Source organism: Ctenocephalides felis, unplaced genomic scaffold (genome assembly GCF_003426905.1).
Source record: "Ctenocephalides felis isolate EL2017-DRISC unplaced genomic scaffold, ASM342690v1 CF-g0.4_SCAFFOLD_01492, whole genome shotgun sequence".
Lineage (NCBI taxonomy): Eukaryota > Metazoa > Arthropoda > Insecta > Siphonaptera > Pulicidae > Ctenocephalides > Ctenocephalides felis.
The window spans coordinates 32,625,965-32,645,670 of NW_020537646.1; the positions used below are offsets into that span (position 1 = coordinate 32,625,965).

Sequence of the window (19,706 nt, forward strand, 5' to 3'; positions counted from 1 at the left end):
CGTATACTAATCTAAATAAAAATTCTTATATCTAAATAGGAGTTTTTAGAATGTATCACTTTTGCTTAGACGCGTTACTGATAAGTTATAAAGTTTACTATTTCCTAATTGAATTTTGTAACTTACGTGATTATTTTTTTAAATTACAAAATGAGAAAATCACGTAAAGTTTCCAGTGATGATATTGCTTTTTGGGTTTATCCTAAAGATATGGATTTTAAAATTCCAAGGAAATACAAGTTGAAAAAAAGATATAGGTATGCATCGAAATCACTATATTTATAAAATAAACTGTATCATGAAATATATCACAAAAAAAATCGTTCCATCATACAAAAAATCGTAAAATATAACAAACAGATTTCAATTGAAATAATTCCGTTCATACAGTTAATATCATGTAAATTATATTACAGCGACTTAACGATTGAAAGGATACAAAATTTGAATAAAGGTACTCTTATATAAAAATATACAGTACATAAAATACATTTATTATATTTTTTTTTGTAGGAAATTTTATATCACGACTACGCAGCACCAACTTGCATGAAGCAATTGGACCTAGTAAATAGCTTTCATTCACAAGATTTTATTTAAAATCATAACTAATATTATATTTCTACAGCCCTATTCACAGCTCAACTATTTGGATTAATGCCTATTTCTGGAGTTTTGTCTAAAAATCATCATAATTTAAAATTTCGTTGGTTTGCTTGGAGAACGTTGATAAGTTTAATAGTTTTATTTGGAAGTGGTGTTATGTGTATTTTAGCTACAATCAATTTGGCAAAATTTGGTGTAACTTTTTATAACAATAGTAAGTTATAAAAAGGATTATAATATTGTGGAACTAAAATTGAATAATTGATATTATTTTAGCTACGCTTGTGTTCTCAGTGAGTACGTTTGCATCTATTGTTTTATTTCTAAGATTGGCCTGTCGTTGGCCCAAACTTTTAGGCAAGTTTTTGGAAGCTGACCAAAAAATGGGCCCTGCGTATGGTAATATGCCATTGGGGTTGAGAATGTCACTATTAACGGGTAGCGTACTCATACCCTCTTTAGGTACATGCAAATTCTTTTTTCACGCTATATTTATTACAAGTTATAATTTATACCTACATGAACATTAAAATTGGTGGAATGTCATATCCACTAAATATCGATGTTTAAATTATAAGAGAGATCTTGCTATTTTAATATTATTAATAATTTATAATAATTATTATAAATTATATGCAGTTTTCAGAATATAAGAATATAGATGACATCCATATATGGATTTTAAAGGACTGCTTATTTTTTTAAGTCAAATTATTGACCTGAAACGTCGAAAAAATTTAAAATTAGCAAATCGGATTTTCTGGCGTTAAGAAACTTTTTAAGATGATAAACTAAAAAGCGTTATCAATGTTATGCGTCAACCACATATTTTTTTACTTGAAAAGCATTAAATTACACCTAATTTTAATTTGATAGATTCTTTAATATTCTCACTGTGTTTGTTTATATATTAGTTTAAATTAATATATGTACATTTTAATATTAATAAGTACATTTTAAATTTGATTATCCGTAGTGGAATTTTATTTATCAATAAACAGTAATTATTCCTATGCCAAGAAATGTGCAATTAGTGGTACTATATTAGAAGAATTTTTCAAAGTGAGCTTTCCAGAGGTATATATGTGGAATGGAAATAATATAAAATTAGCAGCAATGTTTCAGGTATTGCAAATTGCCAAAATATCCATTTTAAAATCTAGTAAAATATATTAATTTGATTTTTCAGATATTAAATATAGCAACGACATTCACATGGAATTATACAGATCTATTTATAATTTTGATAACAGCCGCATTAACCCAAAAATTTAAACAACTGAACAAACGTTTAGAACAAGTTAAATATAAGGTATATAAAATACTATTAGCAAAACTCGGATGCCTTTGTTAATATATAAACATATTTTTTTATTTCTAGGAAATGTCTGTACAATTTTGGAGAAATATTCGTGAAGACTATGTCTTGCTGTCAGAGTTAGTAAAAACAGCAAATGAAATTATTGGGCCTATAATACTTATATCATTTTCTAATAATTTATATTTCATATGCTCTCAACTTCTGAAAGGAGTTACGTAAGTTAGATCATGCCCAATAATTTCTTGGAAAATATTAATTTTTTATTTATTATTCCTATCAGACGTTCGAATAGAGACAAAGCTCAAGCTTTTTACTTCTGGTTTTCGTTTATGCTTTTAATGACAAGAACATTTGCGGTATCTTTATTCTCAGCAGAAGTCGCTCATGAAGCAAGAAGACCAGAAGGCGTCATGCGCACGTTGCCATCTACAGGATACTCGCAGGTAAAAAAATAACGTTAACAGTTAATGGCGGAAAGTCGCTATGAAATCACGCGGCACTCAACGTGTTAATGATTAACCGTTGAGGGCCTCGTGGTTTAAAGCAACTTTCCGTTTAGGCCCAGTTTTAGTAAAGTAAATGAAAATACTACAAATAACACGAAATTTGACCTAACAGGTTATAACATTTTGTGAGACTTGCGAGGGCCAAAGATATTTATGTTTAACGTGCTTCAATAAATTTATTAAATTCGGTAAAAATGTTAAATTTTTACTTTTCTTATACTGATAGTATAAAATTTATTTCAAAAATAAAGTTATCGCTTCCAATTAAATCTAAACATTGCAATTTCGAATAGAATTTTCTCAAACACATTTAAATTAACTGTAATTATATTAATTATATGAAACCGACACGTACTTGTATACTCTAAATTTGTAGTTTATTATTTTAAATTTTAATGAATCGACAAAGTTTGATTCATCACATCCTAAAGGCATTAATTTTTAACATTAATCTATTTGTCGTAGGATGGTAACATTTTAGTATGTTTTATAAGACCATGATATCTATTGCCCAAAAAAGTTTCATAAAAATCGGCAATTTGTTTTCCAACAGTTAATTTCAATAAACCTAAAACTAATCAGTATCATTTCCAACCAATATCTTTCGAACAGTTTTGATTTTTTAAAATCGATTCAGAATTAAGAGCTAAAACAAAAACGATTTTTTTTTTTACTTTTCTGCTATTTACAAATAAACGGCTCCACCGATTTTCGCGCTAGTCCTCATCGAGATACATCGAATGGTTTTTAAATTTTTGAAATCGGTCTAGCCGTTTTTGAGAAAACGTCGATTTACGGCACAAAATTTGTTTTTATATTATATATACACACAAATATTTTTTTCAAATTTGCTCTCATTCGATTCAGAATAGCTTGAAATGTCATTAAAATTGATTAATAAGAAGCAAGGGTCGACTCGGCACAGTAATAGCGTCGTCAATAGACGACTTCCGTACACACCTGCGAATCTCGACTATAAGCGATACTCGTACATACAGGTAGTCATAAGCGTTTACTTCCATAAACCCGAAAATAATATTTTAAAACAATTAACTAAAACCGTAAAGCGTAATATATATATATATATATATATATATATATATATATATATATATATATGTGGCGATATCAAGCAGGCTGGTTTTTATTTTGTAAAAAACAATCGGACATGTCATGTATATTTTTGATATCGAAATATTTTTACAGTTAATAAATTTATATTTTTTTATTATGTTGGGAGTTTCTAATTTAATATATTATCATAATCATTACGACTCCCACATTGGTGACCCCGACGTGATAGATGAAGATAAAGGAGTTTTATTTTTCGAAGATTTAAGAAAAATTGATTTTGACGCAGCACCATAATCACTGGTCTTCAGTGACGACCTATAAGGTATGTCCAGTCCAATCCATCATAGTTAACGCACTTACTATCTGGATCAGACTTCCGAGGTTACTCATTTGGTATACCCAGACCTCAGTGTTTATTGCTGACAGAAAAAATAATTTGGAGCCTGAACTTTTAATTGGAATGCAATTCAACCTCTCTTTCTCTGTTAACTCAACAAATCGTCTTATAATGCTACCTCCCATTATCGGTGACAACGACGAATCAAAACAAAATTTGACATAATTTATTGGATTCCACAATTCTGGACTCTTATGTCAAAGAAACCAATGATCCTGATTTGGATAAAGAGCCAACTTCTTTCTCTGATCGGAACTCATCAGATACGAATGCAACGCTTGCAGAAATGGAAACTGTACCCATAAATTATGCATTCTAAACATTAAGTTATTCTGATATAACTAATACCCATTAGATCGAGAACATTATGCAGAATATGGAGTTGATGGCAGGTCAAATCACCACATACGGTGGATCTGCTGACGAAACATGAAAATTTGTAATTGACCAGTATTACAACACTGGTCTGCTATAATCTGCTTTCCCACCACATTTTTATAACGTGTTTCCCTGTATTTTTTTTTAAACTGTGAGATCAACACTGGGCAGGGAGTGTGTGGCGATATCAAGCAGGCTGGTTTTTATTTTGTAAAAAACAATCGGACATGTCATGTATATTTTTGATATCGAAATATTTTTACAGTTAATAAATTTATATTTTTTTATTATGTTGGGAGTTTCTAATTTAATATATTATCATAATCATTACGACTCCCACATATATATATATATATATATATATATATTATATAATATATTATATACATTATGAATTACTTTACAGGATGCGCAAAGATTCTTGGATCATGTGGCTGCTAGAAATGTCCAATTAAGTGGAATGCATTTTTTTTACATATCCAGAAGAATTATGTTAACCGTATGATATATAAGCAAAAATTTAAGAAATCGATTTAAGATCAATTGCATCTTTTTAGATATTTTGAATACATATATTTTTTGTTTCAGGTAGCGGGAACGATAATAACATATGAGCTCGTTCTTATCCAGTTCAATCTCAGCGATCTAAAAAATACTAGAAATTATTGCCATGAATTCAATAGATTTTAAACATTTCGTATAAATTTAATAAAAATTATAGGTATAATGTAAGTATATATATTTTCAGACATTATTAACACAGCTATAAAACTATCAATTAATAACAATTGTTATTAACATATTAATATCACTCAATTTCAATAAATATATCAAATATCAGGTTATTAATATTATTAAATTCAAACTATTTTAGTCGTTTTTTTTTTAAATAATATCATTAGATACAAAATAATATCAAAACACAGCGATTCGAATCTCGTCAGATCTTCTTAAGATCACATATTAAAATATGAGACAAATTCAAAGCCTAACTACATGAATATTTCACATATTCAAATATAAATACAATATACATAATTTTAATTCATTCTCATAGCAAATGAACCAGAATTAAGCGCAATTTGCGTATGACTATAAATTAAGACGAGGGAAGACTAACCCAAACATAAAACTCAGTTGAATACAATATTGCTCATTCAAATGTGATTGCATTTTTATTAAGATCAAATTAAAAAATCTATTTTTGTTGTTGGAAGTTAGGCGTATGCTCCAAATTTAGTTAATTTTGAAACGGAGAGGAGCATTGATTAACCCTAAACACCTTTACAGAAAATTGATGCAAAAATACTCTTAAATATTATGTTTATACTGGTAAGAATTTGTAAATAAATATGGTTTAACATTTTCTATAATTCTTAAGATCTTCATACCGTTTAGATTAGCTCTAGATTATTCTAGGAGGATTAACCTTCTACTAATATCAAAATTTTTGTAGCGATAAAAAAATACTTCATATAAAAATATAATGGGTACAAGATTTATTGTTGAGTTACCGATGTTTTAAAGTGATTTAATAAATAAGAAGGATTTTATGATAATAAATAATAAAATAAATGATATTAAAACAATGAGATTCATATAAATTGGATTACCAAAATAATTTCCGAACCCTTCAATAAATTATTGATTATAAAAGTCTATTACTATTGTTAAAAAAGAGTAAAGTACAGTCAACTTAAATGATGGTTTTTGTCTAAAATAATAGAAATGCAATAGGGCAAGATCTCTAAAACAATACCAAATAAATTTAGAATACGCATCCGAAATGATATCAAACTTGAATTATTGTAAGAAAGCTTATACTTTTTTCAATTGAAAACCACTTATCTTAATCATAGATCTGCTCGTCTTTCAGAGATCTGCAACTGTTTACTGAGTTCTGAAAGATCTGGGTACATAACACTATCATCAATTAGATTGTCATCGTTTTCTGGTGACTTTCCTGATACTTCACTTTCGATAACAGCTTTGCCAGCAGCTTTGGCAGTTTTCTTGGCAAGTTTTTTGGGCTTAAGACCTACATAGGAAATATTTTAAAATAAAGTTAGAGGAATATATTCAAAACAATTGTGTAGCTTATTTCATTATATTGTTAAATTTTTACTAACTACATACTCAATTTTAAATAAAAAAAAATTCATGAGAACCTTAATTAATAATTAATTAATTTATATTGAATCAAAATCATTATGAAATTCAATATTATTCAATATTGCTGAGAATAAGGAGTGAATTTTTTTAAGTCGGAAAAGTGATTTACACGAGTATATATACTATATATATACTATATATATACTATATATTATATAGCAATGAAAGCGCAATGTTAATATTACTTCATAAAGGCATTTATATTTTTGTGATAAAATAAATTGTTTCTTATTACTAATATGTTGATTATACTAAAGTACATTACCTTGAACATTTTCAGAAACAGCAAGTGCATTTCCTACAGTAGATAGAGTTCCCGAGACAACTTCTCCAGCATTATGACCATATCTATTTAAAAAAATAAACAACCCAATTGATTAAAACAACAATATTTATTGGTATTCTTTATTAAAAAACCAGTTACTTTGGATATATCAAAATCAATTTCATATTTGATTATAAAATATATTATTAGTACAAATGTATAAAATTTTATGCAGAGTATAAAAAATATATAGTAAAATCTGTTTTAAACCCTTTTTAGGCATATCACATCAATATATAAAAACACCATGCATTTGCTTAGAGTATAATGCCTGGATATATAATTAAGATTAATAATTTATCCATTAAAATATCACAGAGGTTTTGTCAAAGCTCCAGCAACTTTAGGCCCGTATCTGTTAGAAGCAGTTTATATACAAATTAAAATATTTGTAGTTATTATAGAAAAACGCTTAGAATACAAACATGTTTGCCATTGTACTTACTTATGTTCAACCACTTTTACTGTATTATTTTTGAAGTTTTCGCCTAAAATGGAAGCAGATTGTTCTAAGCCAGAATAAACGGTAGCAAATCCTTCAACTGCTCCAGAAGCCATAGTCAAAATACCACCCATCTAAAAAATGTTGTAAAAAATCATTTCAATGTTACAAAACAAAATTGCGCATAAGAAATAAATAAGAAAGATATTAGCTATGCACAAAATAGCAAAATTTAAAAAATGCAATGCAATAAAACATCATTGCATAACACTATTGGCATTTATTATATTATTTGTCTATGAGTATTGGGATCTATGAATTGAATTTAAAATAAATATATTTTAAAACCAATGGGATAGTATACTGTATGATAATATTATACATATGTGATCAGTTCATTTAATTAAATGAGATTGCAGTAAAATGAATCAAAATTATTTTATAAATTGCACAATTGATCAGCAGGATAACTAATATTTACCAACACATTTAAAATTTTTAAATAAATATATTGTTATTAGTTTTTTGTATTTCATGTAAAATTCAAATTTCAAAATATATCAGGACTATTTTATCTTTAGAAATACTTAAGTTAAAAAAAAAATTAAAATTAATTTATTTATGACAAATAAGTGTTGTTGGCTAGTATTTATCATTTATTGATTTTTAATAATTTTTCATTGCTCTTATGGGATTTAAAATTATTTCTTAAAATAGCATAAGCACTAACCTTGCTCTTCGCATCTTCTTCAGACAAATTAAAACCAGATTGAAGCACTTTAGTACCTTGCTTTTGAATGTGAGGTGCCAAAAATCGTCCTAAGGCAACTGTAGCCAAACTCACTTTATCAGCTTTAAAAAATGATAAAAATGATAAAAATGATGCCATTAAATAATTTATGAACCAAACTAATTTGCTAACAATTATTTACCAACAAATCCAGTTACTTCAACAGCAGCACCAGTAACATTTCTGGCCACATTTATACCAGAAGTTACTTTTTCAGATACAACTTCTTGTTGAGCATCATTAGCTGGACGCATGTTAGAAATAATTTTAGGAGTTACATAATTCATGAGATTACTAGTTTTCTCAGCACCTTTGAGAAGTCCCCAACTCACATATTTTGCACCTAAAATTTGTATTAAAATTATTAGATCTATCAAAATATTTTATTAAATTATTGAGCAAATAACAGGACATGTGACTAAGATATTTTCTGGTAAAACAGTAAATATTAATTTGAAAAAAACATTACCGGTTGTAAGTCCATATACTATTGACTCAGCAGTAGTACATGGTTTCACATCACCAGCAGGAACTTCTTTCTTCACTGACAAAGAATGAGATTCAGCTCCTTGATAGACAATTCCATGTAATATATCTTCCAGAAGTGATAGTAACTGATCATCAAATTTTTCAGGTACAACCAAACCAATGGCATTTCCTAAAATAATATTTATATTTATGTTACTTAGTTATATTTTGAAACTATACATTACAGATTAGTAATTGCATGTTTTTTTATAGTTACCAGGTATAGTTGAAAATAAATCAGGAAAAATAAAAGCTTTAAACTTGGCCCTGTAGCATGGAGATACACCAGGTATCAATGGGTAAACCCATTCACCTGCTTTCATAGAATAAGTATGATCTCGATTATCTGAAAATAATGTAATAGCATCATTAAAAATTCTATTTCAATTATGTCTATTTTATTTGTCAAATCAATATATCGATAAATTGCTGATGAATAGTTATGAAGTAGATTTGGAGAATGCCATTTACATATAATACTTCTTAATTTTAACCATTTTATAAAAATATTTTTTGAATGCTATCAAGCTTGCTTCTTTTAAACTTTTAACATTACCTGTAATTTTCACTACACTCAATTCCGGTTCAATAGTATGAGAGGTTACTGTGCCATCAGCTTTTATTTGAAATATTTTCACATCATTACATTTAAATACTTCTACTGCGGTTGATTCTGATCGCAAAGTTGATGATTTGAGATTTTCTAGAGCCTTTGCTAAATCACTGTAAGTGATAGATCCTTCAGTTCCCTGATAACAAGAAATATTTTAGTTTAGTAACAGAATATTGACTTGGTAAAGCTAATTTTTAAAACATTACTTATTATATAAAATTACAAGGTCTTGATCGTCTTGATAGACAAACGAGTACAAATTAAAAAAAAAATACTATTGCCTGATACTAAAATAATTAATATAAAATTAGCAAAGTAATTTAATAAAGGTGGTTCTACCAATTCTGGTGAAGCGCTCTTCTCCTTTTCGTAAGCAGGTGATTTCATAATTTGAGTAATTCTCTGAAGAACTTCTCCTCTTGTTCCTTTCATCTTCTGCACCATCGCGACAGCTTCTTTGAAGCTATCATCCATAACATTTTCTGGGTATTCCACTGGTATTTTAAGAGCTTGGTCTATGTGATAGATTCCCAATTTGTAATATTTGAGAGCCTAAAAATAGAATTATGATTCAACTTTATATCGGCATTTGAATTTTGAGAGATCGATCCATAAGCTTAACCTTAAACAAATAAATAGTTGTCTTTAATAATATGTACTTTTCTTGATGCATGTAATAAACAATGACAATTCATTTCTTAAAAAATATTAAATATCACCCCAAACTGATATATTTGCCAGATATTATTTAAAAATAGTGTCAAAAAAACATCACATTGTATGGTTATATTTTGATAAATAATTAACGATATTCTTGATTATTATTACTAAGATACCTTAGTAATAACAATCAAGAATATCGAATATTCTATTACATATTACAATTAATTACAATGGAATATTCTATTACATATTCTATTACAATAGATTCAAAAAATATGTTAAATAAACATGCTTATAGTTAATTCTAATATTTGAAATCACCTTGTGAATTATTAGCTAGTAACATCTATGTTACTAGTAATATGATCATATTACTATTATTTTGATCAGAATTATTCTGGTAATATTAATAAATTAAAAAATATAAATATTGATAATGTATTTGCTTAATAATAATTAACATCTAAAAAAATAAATTGAATAGTTACCTCATGTGGTTTTTCATTTTCCTCACAAGTAATTCCTTTTTCAATATCAGTGAAAGCTTTAATATAATATTCCTTTATTTTCTCAGCAGTTTCGTACCAATGTCTTGAAGATGCTTGGTTTCCCATTTTGAAATATTTAATTTAATATCTATATATCAAATAACTTTTATAATAAAATAAAATGATGTAAAGTCAAATTTCTTTTTATAAATACCAATCTTCTGTGCAACACTAATAACAAATTGTGCAATATTCTACGCAATAACTATTTCTGTTGTAATATCAATGTCGAAAGAAAGCATGATATATGTTCAAAGTACAGAACGTTTAAGATTACACAAATAATTATTCAATTACTAATTTAAAATCTTGGATCAAATTATTAATAGACTTTCAACAGGCTTTTAACTAAAATAACAAATCAAAGTGTAATGTGATTGCAAAACTGTCAATGACTAATGTCACGTGTGTCACAAACGTCAAACATGAAACATAACATAACCTCACTTTTATATTTACTTTTTACAAAATTAATCGTACTAAATTAATTTTTATAAAACTTTCGTGTCAAAAAGTTTATTTGTAATTTATACATTTAATAAATTAATTATAATTTAAAATGTCACATTAAAATACAATGTACTTTGTTGTGTAATATGTCGCTAAATTGGAATCTAGTCATGTCAAATCTAATATAATTTTTTAAAACAATATTTATAAATTTAATTTAAAATTTTCAATCGATTTAATATAAAAATTGCTTAAAATTTGTGTTATATTGGAATAAAATGAGTAATTTGCGTGCACAGGTAATGAGTTTCGTAACATTTATAAGGAAATACCAAAATAAACACAGATTAACATAAGCTGTATGAAAATTTGTCCTACACTTTCATTTATAATATTTATTTATCTTTCTGAGGCCCACGTTACAAGATAGCCATATTGCCCATATTCTTATTATTAATACATGTGCATTAATAATTTCTTCATTAAATCATGAATTAAACGGTAACACACATAATTTTTGTCCCTACAAATAAAAAACAGGTTGTATTATCTCTGCATATTATTAATTTCTAATAAAAAAGTGTCTTTATATTTATTCGATTTTTTTTTGCAGCTGCATATCCAATTATCTATAAAATGTATTTCATGTAGATTCTCGAAAAACTTCCATTCTGATCAATGAAGTAATAAATTTCTTTTTCTTCCTTTCTTTTAATGTCACTAAGCTATAGTTTCAGAGCTGTTTTTTGTCACTATTTTAAAGTCTTATTTTTATATTTCAAATATATTTTCATGCAATGGTGTATCATATCGTTCACTCTCATCTGTGTTCAGTTTCACTAATTTACCAGCTTTCTCGTTTCTTTTTATTTTCACATGGCCCAACTGCCTTGTATCTTATATTTATATACTATTCATATAGAAAATATAGAAATAAATATAGGTTAAAATGAGGTATATAAAAATTTGTCCTACTACATTTATAATATTTATATGTTGAGGCTCTCATTACAAGATAGCCATATTCCTATTATACATACATACGTATATAACATTTCTTCATAAAATCATAAATTAAACTGTAACATACATATTTGTCAATGTAAGTAAATTAACAGGTTTCTGCATATCAAATTATCTATACAATATATTTCATGTACATGCTCGAAAAACTTTCATGATTGCACTTTATTCTGATCAATGAAGTAATAAATTGTCGATCTTCCTTTTAATGTCACTAAGCTATGGTCTTAGATTTATTTAATTAGCAGTTTTATTGTCACTATTTCAAAGTCTTATTTTTATGTTCTAAATATATTTTTATTCAATGATGTATTATATCTTTCCCTCTTATCTGTGTCCAGTTTTGTTAATTTATCTGCTTTTTTGTTTCCTTTTGTACTCACATGGCCCAACCTCTATGTGTCTTATAATTATATACAATTCATATAGAAAAAAATTGAGTGTTCAATTCACATTAGGTCAAATTACTTTTGTGTTAATATATTGAATGTTTACACATTTATTTTTTAATAATACAATTGAAGAACAAGCTAGACTTTGTCACCGTAAAATGACATGTGTTAATTTAAATTGTGTTATTTTGAAAAGATCAACTGCAATTTGTAACAAAAACAAATAATAAATAAAATTTAAAACTGATTACTGTATATGATTTTCTATTTGTAATTCTAAATATTAATTAATATGTTCAGCAGGTTCTACGGAGTTTCAAGGAACTACACCGGGCAAGGAAATCAGTTTTTGCTGGAGATGATGTAGCTTTGAAAGCTTGTAGAGATAAAATTAATGAAGGATTCTTTAAAAATAAACATGTAACTAATTCCGATTCAATAAATGAACTTTTAGTGTTTGCAAATGCTGTAGCAAAAGAATTACGCCAGACTGTAATACAAGCTAAAGAAGTTAGCCCAGGAAAATATGGTAATATATAACCTGATTTTGTATATGTTAAATTGCTTAGAAAAGTAATTAATTTTTATATATATTTACAGAAGCTAGAATAACAAAAGATACTCAACTACTTGATAATGTAGAATTTAAGCTTATGCCCGATGAAGCTTACAAAGTTTCGCCTAAATCAAAATGCAAGAAAGATTAATATATTGATGTACTGTAAAATGTTAGACTGAAATAAATTAGATTGTATTTAATTTAAAGGAGTTTAATTTTTCAAAATTCTTTAAATTTGTTGATTTGTATAAACGGAAGTGAAATTCCATTAACGTTTTAATTTGAATTTGAATATTTATTTTCTGCAAAAGAATTATGATTATCGGGTATGATTATGTTTAAATTACATATAAAATACTAAATTAAATTCAATATATAATACTAAATTTTTTTATTAGTCGTTAAAATTTCTTCTCAAGTAAATAATTTCCTGAACTTTATGGAAGAACAAGACATATATTTATAAATAATTTTTAATAATTAATGAAAACTCTAATTTTATAAAAATTTGACCCTTATTGACCCTAAAATTTGTTGTTATTTTGGCATTAATTTGTTGGTTTGGTATATATGTGTGTATATATTAATATTTTTGTTGGCTTGGCAGTTACGGCAGTAAAATCAGTTTCAATTACCATTAAAAAAACAGGTTGAATTTTTAAAGCTATTACATTTTCAAATATATAAATACATTTTTTTCAGATATACTAAATTATGTATAATTTTGCTAATTATGAAAAATATGATACATAATGACTTTATCTAAATTATCTTTACTGGCGTTTTTTCGAGGTAGAATCGCTACTAATTTTTATTCAGCGTTAGGTTTTCGAAGTTCGGTCATTTTGGGGTGTTTCATTTTTATTTTTATTTTTTTTTATCTTAGAGACTGAGATAAATGAATTGCCAAACCAAGAATTCTCTAATAAAGAACTGCTTATTGCAAAGAAGATGAAAATAGTGACCTGACCGTTTATAGAAATCTGCGAAAAACAAAAGTTAAGCCACCACAGAACCTGATGGTGGAAGATGTTTTAATGTGCCCCAAAAATTAGCTACAGATATTAATTTCTCTCGTTCTTTACCAAAACCGGCTGAATCGTTTTCAAAAGTTTAAAATCCATTCAGTATATCTCGATGAGATGTAGCGTTTATCAGTTTTGCGCGACGATTGACCAAGCCATTTCTTTGTAATTAGCAAAAAAGTGTCATTTTTTTGTCTACATTTTAGCTCACAATCGTGATTATTAAAAAATTCAAATATTCGAAAAACATTATTTGGGAATCGTGCTGGACGAAGATCGGCCAGACCGTTTCTTCGTAATGAATTGTTAAAAAAATACGAAGAATTCTAGAATGAGCTGCTGATATTAGATTTTCAATAATATGTAATAAAAAAATTGTACAGAACTTTAAACACGTTTTTCTCAAAATAATGTTTTTAAAATCGGTGACCAACATAACTCGAAAACGCTTAAATCAGATTATCCTCAAATTTTAACAGGATTTTCTTGAATATATTTTTTAGTGATAAATTGAGTGACTTTTCCTATCAGATAAATTTTTGGTTTTTATGAACAATTTGAGTTCAAAATTTCGACAAAAAATCGATTTTTTTAGAGAAACCGTTATTTTGCCAAAAATTATTATTTTTTTTATTTCTTTGATTAATTACATACTAGATTTATCATTTCTTTAGTGAAATCTTTTTGGTTTTTCAAATTCAGATAAATTAATTACTGCAGAGATAGAGTGGTCACTGCAAAACGTGTTTTTCGAGAGGTGCTCCCGCAGATTTGCTGTAGCTTTTTTTTAAAAAAATATTTTTACCTATAATTATTTTTAACAAGATATGCCTTTATGTGTATAAATTTTTGTATCAATAGATTTAATAGTTTACACAGAATTTTTTTTTAGAAAAATGACTTTTTTCGGTCGATTAATTGCGTATATAACCCCTTAAAGCAAAATGCCACTTACAATTGGTCTAATGGACTTGAGAGTTGGGTGCTGTTTAATTAGAGGTTGAAATTTGAAGTAAACTATTCGTACACATTCTTGTATGCTATTATATTTATAATATTTGTATGTTACAATTAATTCTGACTACAAATAAATCTGAAATAAAATTAGAAGAGCTAAATTAAAATACGATACATATACACAAATATCGCAATGAAGGCGTTTCTACCAGTAACGTCTGCATCTCTTCCTTCCTGGTATTTTGTTCATAGGTCCGTATGTTGTTCTAGCATCAAGATGCTATATAATATGTGTATGTATGTGAAGGATGTGGAAATGCAATTTCACTTTACGATCAATCAAACTGAAAACCGACTGGATAAGAACGAATTTTCCTAGATTTTCACGAAAAAACCCTCGACATACTTATATACATACATTCTTGCGTAGACAAACCAACACTGGCAGCATAATATACAATACATAACAATGAGCGAATACAAGACTGTTATGTGCAACCTGGGTGTATGTGAAACGTGAACCGGTGTCTGCCGAATTTATGTCATGTTTATGCCGTTGTATACTTTTGAGATATGAGGATTTTTTGGCATTGAGCATTCCACTGGTATCAAAACTTGGCCCAGGAAATAAAGATCCACGTAGACGGTTTTACTGCTTTTGAATAAAGATTTTATGAAAGATACGTTTTTTATATTAAATTAGATATAATTTGAATTTTACTACTCATTGAGGTGGGAAATTCTACTACTTGTACTTGAATATATATATTTCAATAAATGTAAGTACTCGTATGTACATTGCATTTTATAACATGATTTTTTACCCGTAAGTATAGTATCTATCATTGGATATAATAATTAATTCTGAACATAAAAAATAAATTCATATTTGGGTGACAAAGAAGAGAGGAAAGAGAAATTTTCCTCCAAAACAAAAATCACATAGCACATAAATATATTTATAATAATACATAATTATTCAAAAAAGAAAAACAAAATATTAGATTTATTCGCACTGAAGGAAAATCTGTGTCGAGCCAAGTATCATTTGCCGCTATGGGTCGATCAGTATATAGTTTGGCATGGCGTGATTGCCATATCAAATTACGTCCCTCGTAAACTGCCCGAGGCCCGCGATGTTAGTATTAGGATGATTCCCACATTTTAGATAAAAATTTTCAGTGAGCTTCAGTGAAAAATCTCTTCGATGTACATAAGTTTATATAGTCAAGATACCAATAAAGTGTGTAATTACAATAATTGAAGAGACCCTGTGCAATGTTTATTGTAAAAGTTATTAGTTACACTGAACATAGATACTCTTTATATTTCAAAGAACCAGGTATACTTTTATTAACTCCCCATAGGGTAAGTTATAGTAATGGGCCGAAAATCGAAAATGAAAATTTTTGCATATTTTCGCGTTTCAGAGGTTTCTTAACATTTCAACATACCTCAGAAAAAATAGATGTATGTGTTTGTGAGCATGTGTGGAGACAATTTTTCGTCGACGATTTCGGGGGTATGGATGAACCGATTTGAAAAATTCAAAGAGCAATCGATTGCTATTGATAGGGAGATGTGCTGCTTAGTTTTTGGCAAAGGCAGGTCCAGCCGTTACTGAGATACGGAGCAAGGAGTGCAGAATATAGAAACCGAGTTTTTGAGAGTACGAAGTGTCCGATTTGAATGACTTAAAAAATAATTTGTTTGTGTTAGCAAAACAATTGTTTTTTGAAAAAAAAATTATTTCATTTTTTTACAGGAATTTTTTTTATTGTATATCAAAAATAATTCAGATTCTAATTTTAATTTTGGCTAAAGTTCTGAAGCTCACTTATATACTATAAATAAATAATTTTAACTTTGTAATTCAGTTTATATAATTCTTGTAAATATTAAAAAATGTTACAGTATTTATAATGATTTAAAAACATTTAATATTTCTTGATCATTTCGTTACGGTACGGTAAGTTCCAGCAATTTGCCTTAAGGCAAGATGCCATACACCACTAGTTATTATTTAGGCTATATCTAGACCTTTAAAAACTCACTGAAAAATGATTGGTTTATAATGGTATTTATTTGTAAGATGTGTAGTAGTCAAGATAAAGTAACGAATGGTAAATTTCTTAAAACTAGCTTAGTACCTAAAGATGTAAATTATTTTATTGCTGTTGTGTAAAAGAGGTTTGATGTATAATATTTGTGAAGCAGGTGCGAATATTAATAATCATTTATTCAATACTAATTTTTCATTTTTGAAGTAAAACTTTTTTAGGCGCGACTTGGCTGTAAATCTGTAGAAATGCACCGGAAGAGCGTTATGCTCGAGTCGAGTGCCAATGATTCGTCATTCGCTCTCGATGAGATCATTTCTATACGGGTCGATTGTGATTGGTCGTCGTGCCACGTGAGCGTCCTTGATTGTATGCGCACGTCACATACACATCAAATAATTATAGTGAAAATGAAATTGACATTATTTTTCACAAGAATTTGAAATCGATTATTTGTTTTAGAGAAAATGTGACTAAAATGTTGCACTTATTGACACCATTCTCAATTTAATATCTATCAAAATTGTTTCAGCCTTTTAAAATTGAAGTGATGTTAACCATTTCTATGCTGTTGATTTAGATAACAATACATAAAAATTTTCATTGAGAAACTTTAAAGTCTCATAAGTCTTCAAATTGTGTATAAGGTAAGGGGCACAGTTTCTGACCTTTTTAGAGTGACGGTGGTGGTTAAACTATAATAATTAATATAAAACTTAACTTAATAAAGAAAATTATAATTTTATCTATTAGTTATTAGGATTTTTAAAAAAAAGTAATGTGCATAAAAAAATTATTTGAACTAAATTTAGATTTTAAATTGACGTTTTAAAAATTGACATTAAGAGCTCCAGTTTCTGACCCTCAGAATTCTTCGTGTGGCAGTTTCTGACCCTGACCGTAGCCCAATTTCTGACCCTCAAATTTAATCATGATTAGGTTATGAAATGCTTACTAATTTTAAATAAACTGAAATTATTATTAAAATAAATAAATTAAATATTTATTCTAAAAATATACAGTTTGTTAAAATTTAACGTATAAATAGTTCAAGTCTTGTTATAACATATTACACAAACAAAAAAATTAAAATTAATTATTTAAATAACTTGGACTTTTTTTTATTTTAAGAGCTTTTTGTTTCTTTTTTTCTTCAAGTTTTTCTTTTTTAATTATTTTTTCTGCCTCCTTGATGGCTTTATTTTTGGACCTTTCAGCTTTTTCAATTCTTTTTCTTCTTCTAATTTTCATTTAATTAATTGTAATTGTATAATTGTATAATAATAAAAATATTAGTAAACTAAAACAGTCATAATTTAAGCGTTGATAAAACTGACATTTTTTTATTAATAATTTTATCACTTAAAAGATGTATTTACAAGATTTAAATACAATCTTTCATTTATACCAATGAATATTAAATGTAAATTTATCACTTTACTACGAAAAATAGTAAAAAAAAAATAAGATAACAATAAATATTATTATTTTTACATTTAATGAACAAGTGACTAAAAACATGTGACAGATAACCTAGCTTTTAGAAGGTTAGAATTGCAGGGTCAACAACTGTGACATACACTTAAAACTGAGCCTAGTTATTGACCCTCAAATTTCAGTAATAAAACTAAATTTAATATGTTTTATAAATATTTTAAAATAAATTTTAATTAATTATTGACTTATTTGTATATTTTTAGTTAGATTTTTGTACTTACATCATAATTAGTGCACGAACTCAATTGTCGTAGCTCCTTACATAAACTGTTTAGACTAAAGCTAAAAAATGGCTTCCACAGTCACTTTTGGTTTAAAAAATCTTTTTTATTTAGTTAATATTTTTTATATTTTTTTAATTGACATTAATGAGGCATAGAATAAATTACTGTCAATTAAGAAAAAATTTATTTTCACATTAAATGTATAGTTTTTTAATTAATTCCAAAAAAAGTTGAAAAGGTCAGAAACTGGGCCAGGGTCAATAACTGGGTCTTTTACCTTATATACACAAAGAATAAATTTATTTGAATTTGAATAACTGTAACCCAGAACCCAGATAATGGATTGTAACAATTTTTCTGGTAGAAATATATGCTGTTGAAATGAAAAATGAAAGTTTCACTAAGTTTCATATTTTCAATAATAAAATGAAAGTGAAATAAAATAGCTACTCATTTCCTTAAACTTTCCTGCGGCTAAATGATTAGAGGTATGGACTTAGAGAAGTTCCAGGTTTGATATAGTATCGTATTTTTTTTACTTGAAAATGTAGATAGAAATATGTTACCAAGTGAAAATAGCTCTTATCCGATATTGCTGCATCTAATCAAAAGTCATCAGTACTAGAATTTATAATAATAATAATTCATCGAGTAACAATGGGAGAACCGTTGAGGTGCCATCTACAAAATAAGAACATCAAAAAGTCGACATTAAAATTAGAATTAAAGAGAAACTTACTTCGTTACTCAAATAATCCGTATGATTGAATTGAATTATCAGAATCATTTGTGTTATTATAATCAGAATGCCAAAATGCAACTCAAAATTCTGTGCTTACTGGAGAATGTAATATTTAGAACTAAGTTTCACCATATTTAGAACCAAACTAGACATGAATACTAATTGTGCAAATCAAATTACGACATGCAAAATATTCGTTTTCTGTAACCTGACCTGTAAAGTCTTTATTTTATTAAGTGAATCAGTATTGTAAAATTTCACAAAATCAATATCGAAATTGATGGTGCTTTCAGCCAATTTTCTGTGTATGCCGTGATTAACCAATGACATTTTAATTAAATTAACAGAAAATTTAACAAATAATTAACTAGGATCAACAAAAAGTTGATGGAGAAGTAATCCCGACATTTACGA

General features: G+C 27.3%; 3 protein-coding genes across 4 annotated transcripts; 2 read left to right on the top strand and 1 right to left on the bottom strand.

Annotated features, from left to right (window-relative positions):
• Nucleotides 1–150: 150 nt before the first annotated feature.
• On the top strand, nucleotides 151–4,972 carry LOC113371132 (gustatory receptor for sugar taste 64f-like). The gene is made up of 11 exons (XM_026611778.1): nucleotides 151–257; nucleotides 417–454; nucleotides 514–567; nucleotides 629–820; nucleotides 883–1,068; nucleotides 1,583–1,731; nucleotides 1,796–1,918; nucleotides 1,988–2,142; nucleotides 2,208–2,370; nucleotides 4,689–4,781; nucleotides 4,871–4,972. The coding sequence occupies exons 1-11, from the start codon at nucleotides 151–153 to the stop codon at nucleotides 4,970–4,972; spliced, it is 1,362 nt and encodes a 453-aa protein (XP_026467563.1).
• Nucleotides 4,973–5,821: 849 nt separating this feature from the next.
• LOC113370189 (protein spartin) lies at nucleotides 5,822–10,674 on the bottom strand. Of its 2 annotated transcripts, XM_026610861.1 has the most exons (11): nucleotides 10,518–10,674; nucleotides 10,304–10,451; nucleotides 9,492–9,704; nucleotides 9,096–9,288; nucleotides 8,757–8,885; nucleotides 8,481–8,669; nucleotides 8,154–8,354; nucleotides 7,952–8,073; nucleotides 7,225–7,355; nucleotides 6,720–6,802; nucleotides 5,822–6,320 (listed from the first exon to the last, which is right to left on the bottom strand). In XM_026610861.1, exons 2-11 carry the CDS (start codon nucleotides 10,427–10,429, stop codon nucleotides 6,136–6,138), a joined length of 1,572 nt encoding a protein of 523 aa, XP_026466646.1. In that variant the 5' UTR covers nucleotides 10,430–10,451; nucleotides 10,518–10,674; the 3' UTR covers nucleotides 5,822–6,135. The 2 variants fall into 2 exon arrangements, with proteins under 2 accessions (XP_026466646.1, XP_026466647.1); XM_026610862.1 differs by lacking the exons at nucleotides 5,822–6,320; nucleotides 6,720–6,802 and adding an exon at nucleotides 7,049–7,134.
• A 309-nt stretch (nucleotides 10,675–10,983) lies between these two features.
• On the top strand, nucleotides 10,984–12,935 carry LOC113371134 (complex III assembly factor LYRM7-like). The gene is made up of 3 exons (XM_026611779.1): nucleotides 10,984–11,112; nucleotides 12,529–12,757; nucleotides 12,829–12,935. The coding sequence occupies exons 1-3, from the start codon at nucleotides 11,092–11,094 to the stop codon at nucleotides 12,933–12,935; spliced, it is 357 nt and encodes a 118-aa protein (XP_026467564.1). The 5' UTR covers nucleotides 10,984–11,091.
• The last annotated feature ends 6,771 nt before the right edge of the window (nucleotides 12,936–19,706 follow it).

Excerpts from the sequence above, each read along its gene's own strand:
- LOC113371132 (XM_026611778.1), top strand. The coding sequence starts at position 151 with ATGAGAAAATCACGTAAAGTTTCCAGTGATGATATTGCTTTTTGGGTT. Across the intron at positions 1,732-1,795 it reads AATTAGCAGCAATGTTTCAG|ATATTAAATATAGCAACGAC; the intron begins GTATTGCAAATT and ends TTGATTTTTCAG. Across the intron at positions 4,782-4,870 it reads CCAGAAGAATTATGTTAACC|GTAGCGGGAACGATAATAAC; the intron begins GTATGATATATA and ends TTTTTGTTTCAG.
- LOC113370189 (XM_026610861.1), bottom strand. The coding sequence starts at position 10,429 with ATGGGAAACCAAGCATCTTCAAGACATTGGTACGAAACTGCTGAGAAA. Across the intron at positions 9,289-9,491 it reads AGAGCGCTTCACCAGAATTG|GGAACTGAAGGATCTATCAC; the intron begins GTAGAACCACCT and ends TCTTGTTATCAG. Across the intron at positions 6,803-7,224 it reads GTAAAAGTGGTTGAACATAA|ATATGGTCATAATGCTGGAG; the intron begins GTAAGTACAATG and ends TTTTTTAAATAG.
- LOC113371134 (XM_026611779.1), top strand. The coding sequence starts at position 11,092 with ATGAGTAATTTGCGTGCACAG. Across the intron at positions 11,113-12,528 it reads TGAGTAATTTGCGTGCACAG|CAGGTTCTACGGAGTTTCAA; the intron begins GTAATGAGTTTC and ends TAATATGTTCAG. Across the intron at positions 12,758-12,828 it reads AGTTAGCCCAGGAAAATATG|AAGCTAGAATAACAAAAGAT; the intron begins GTAATATATAAC and ends ATATATTTACAG.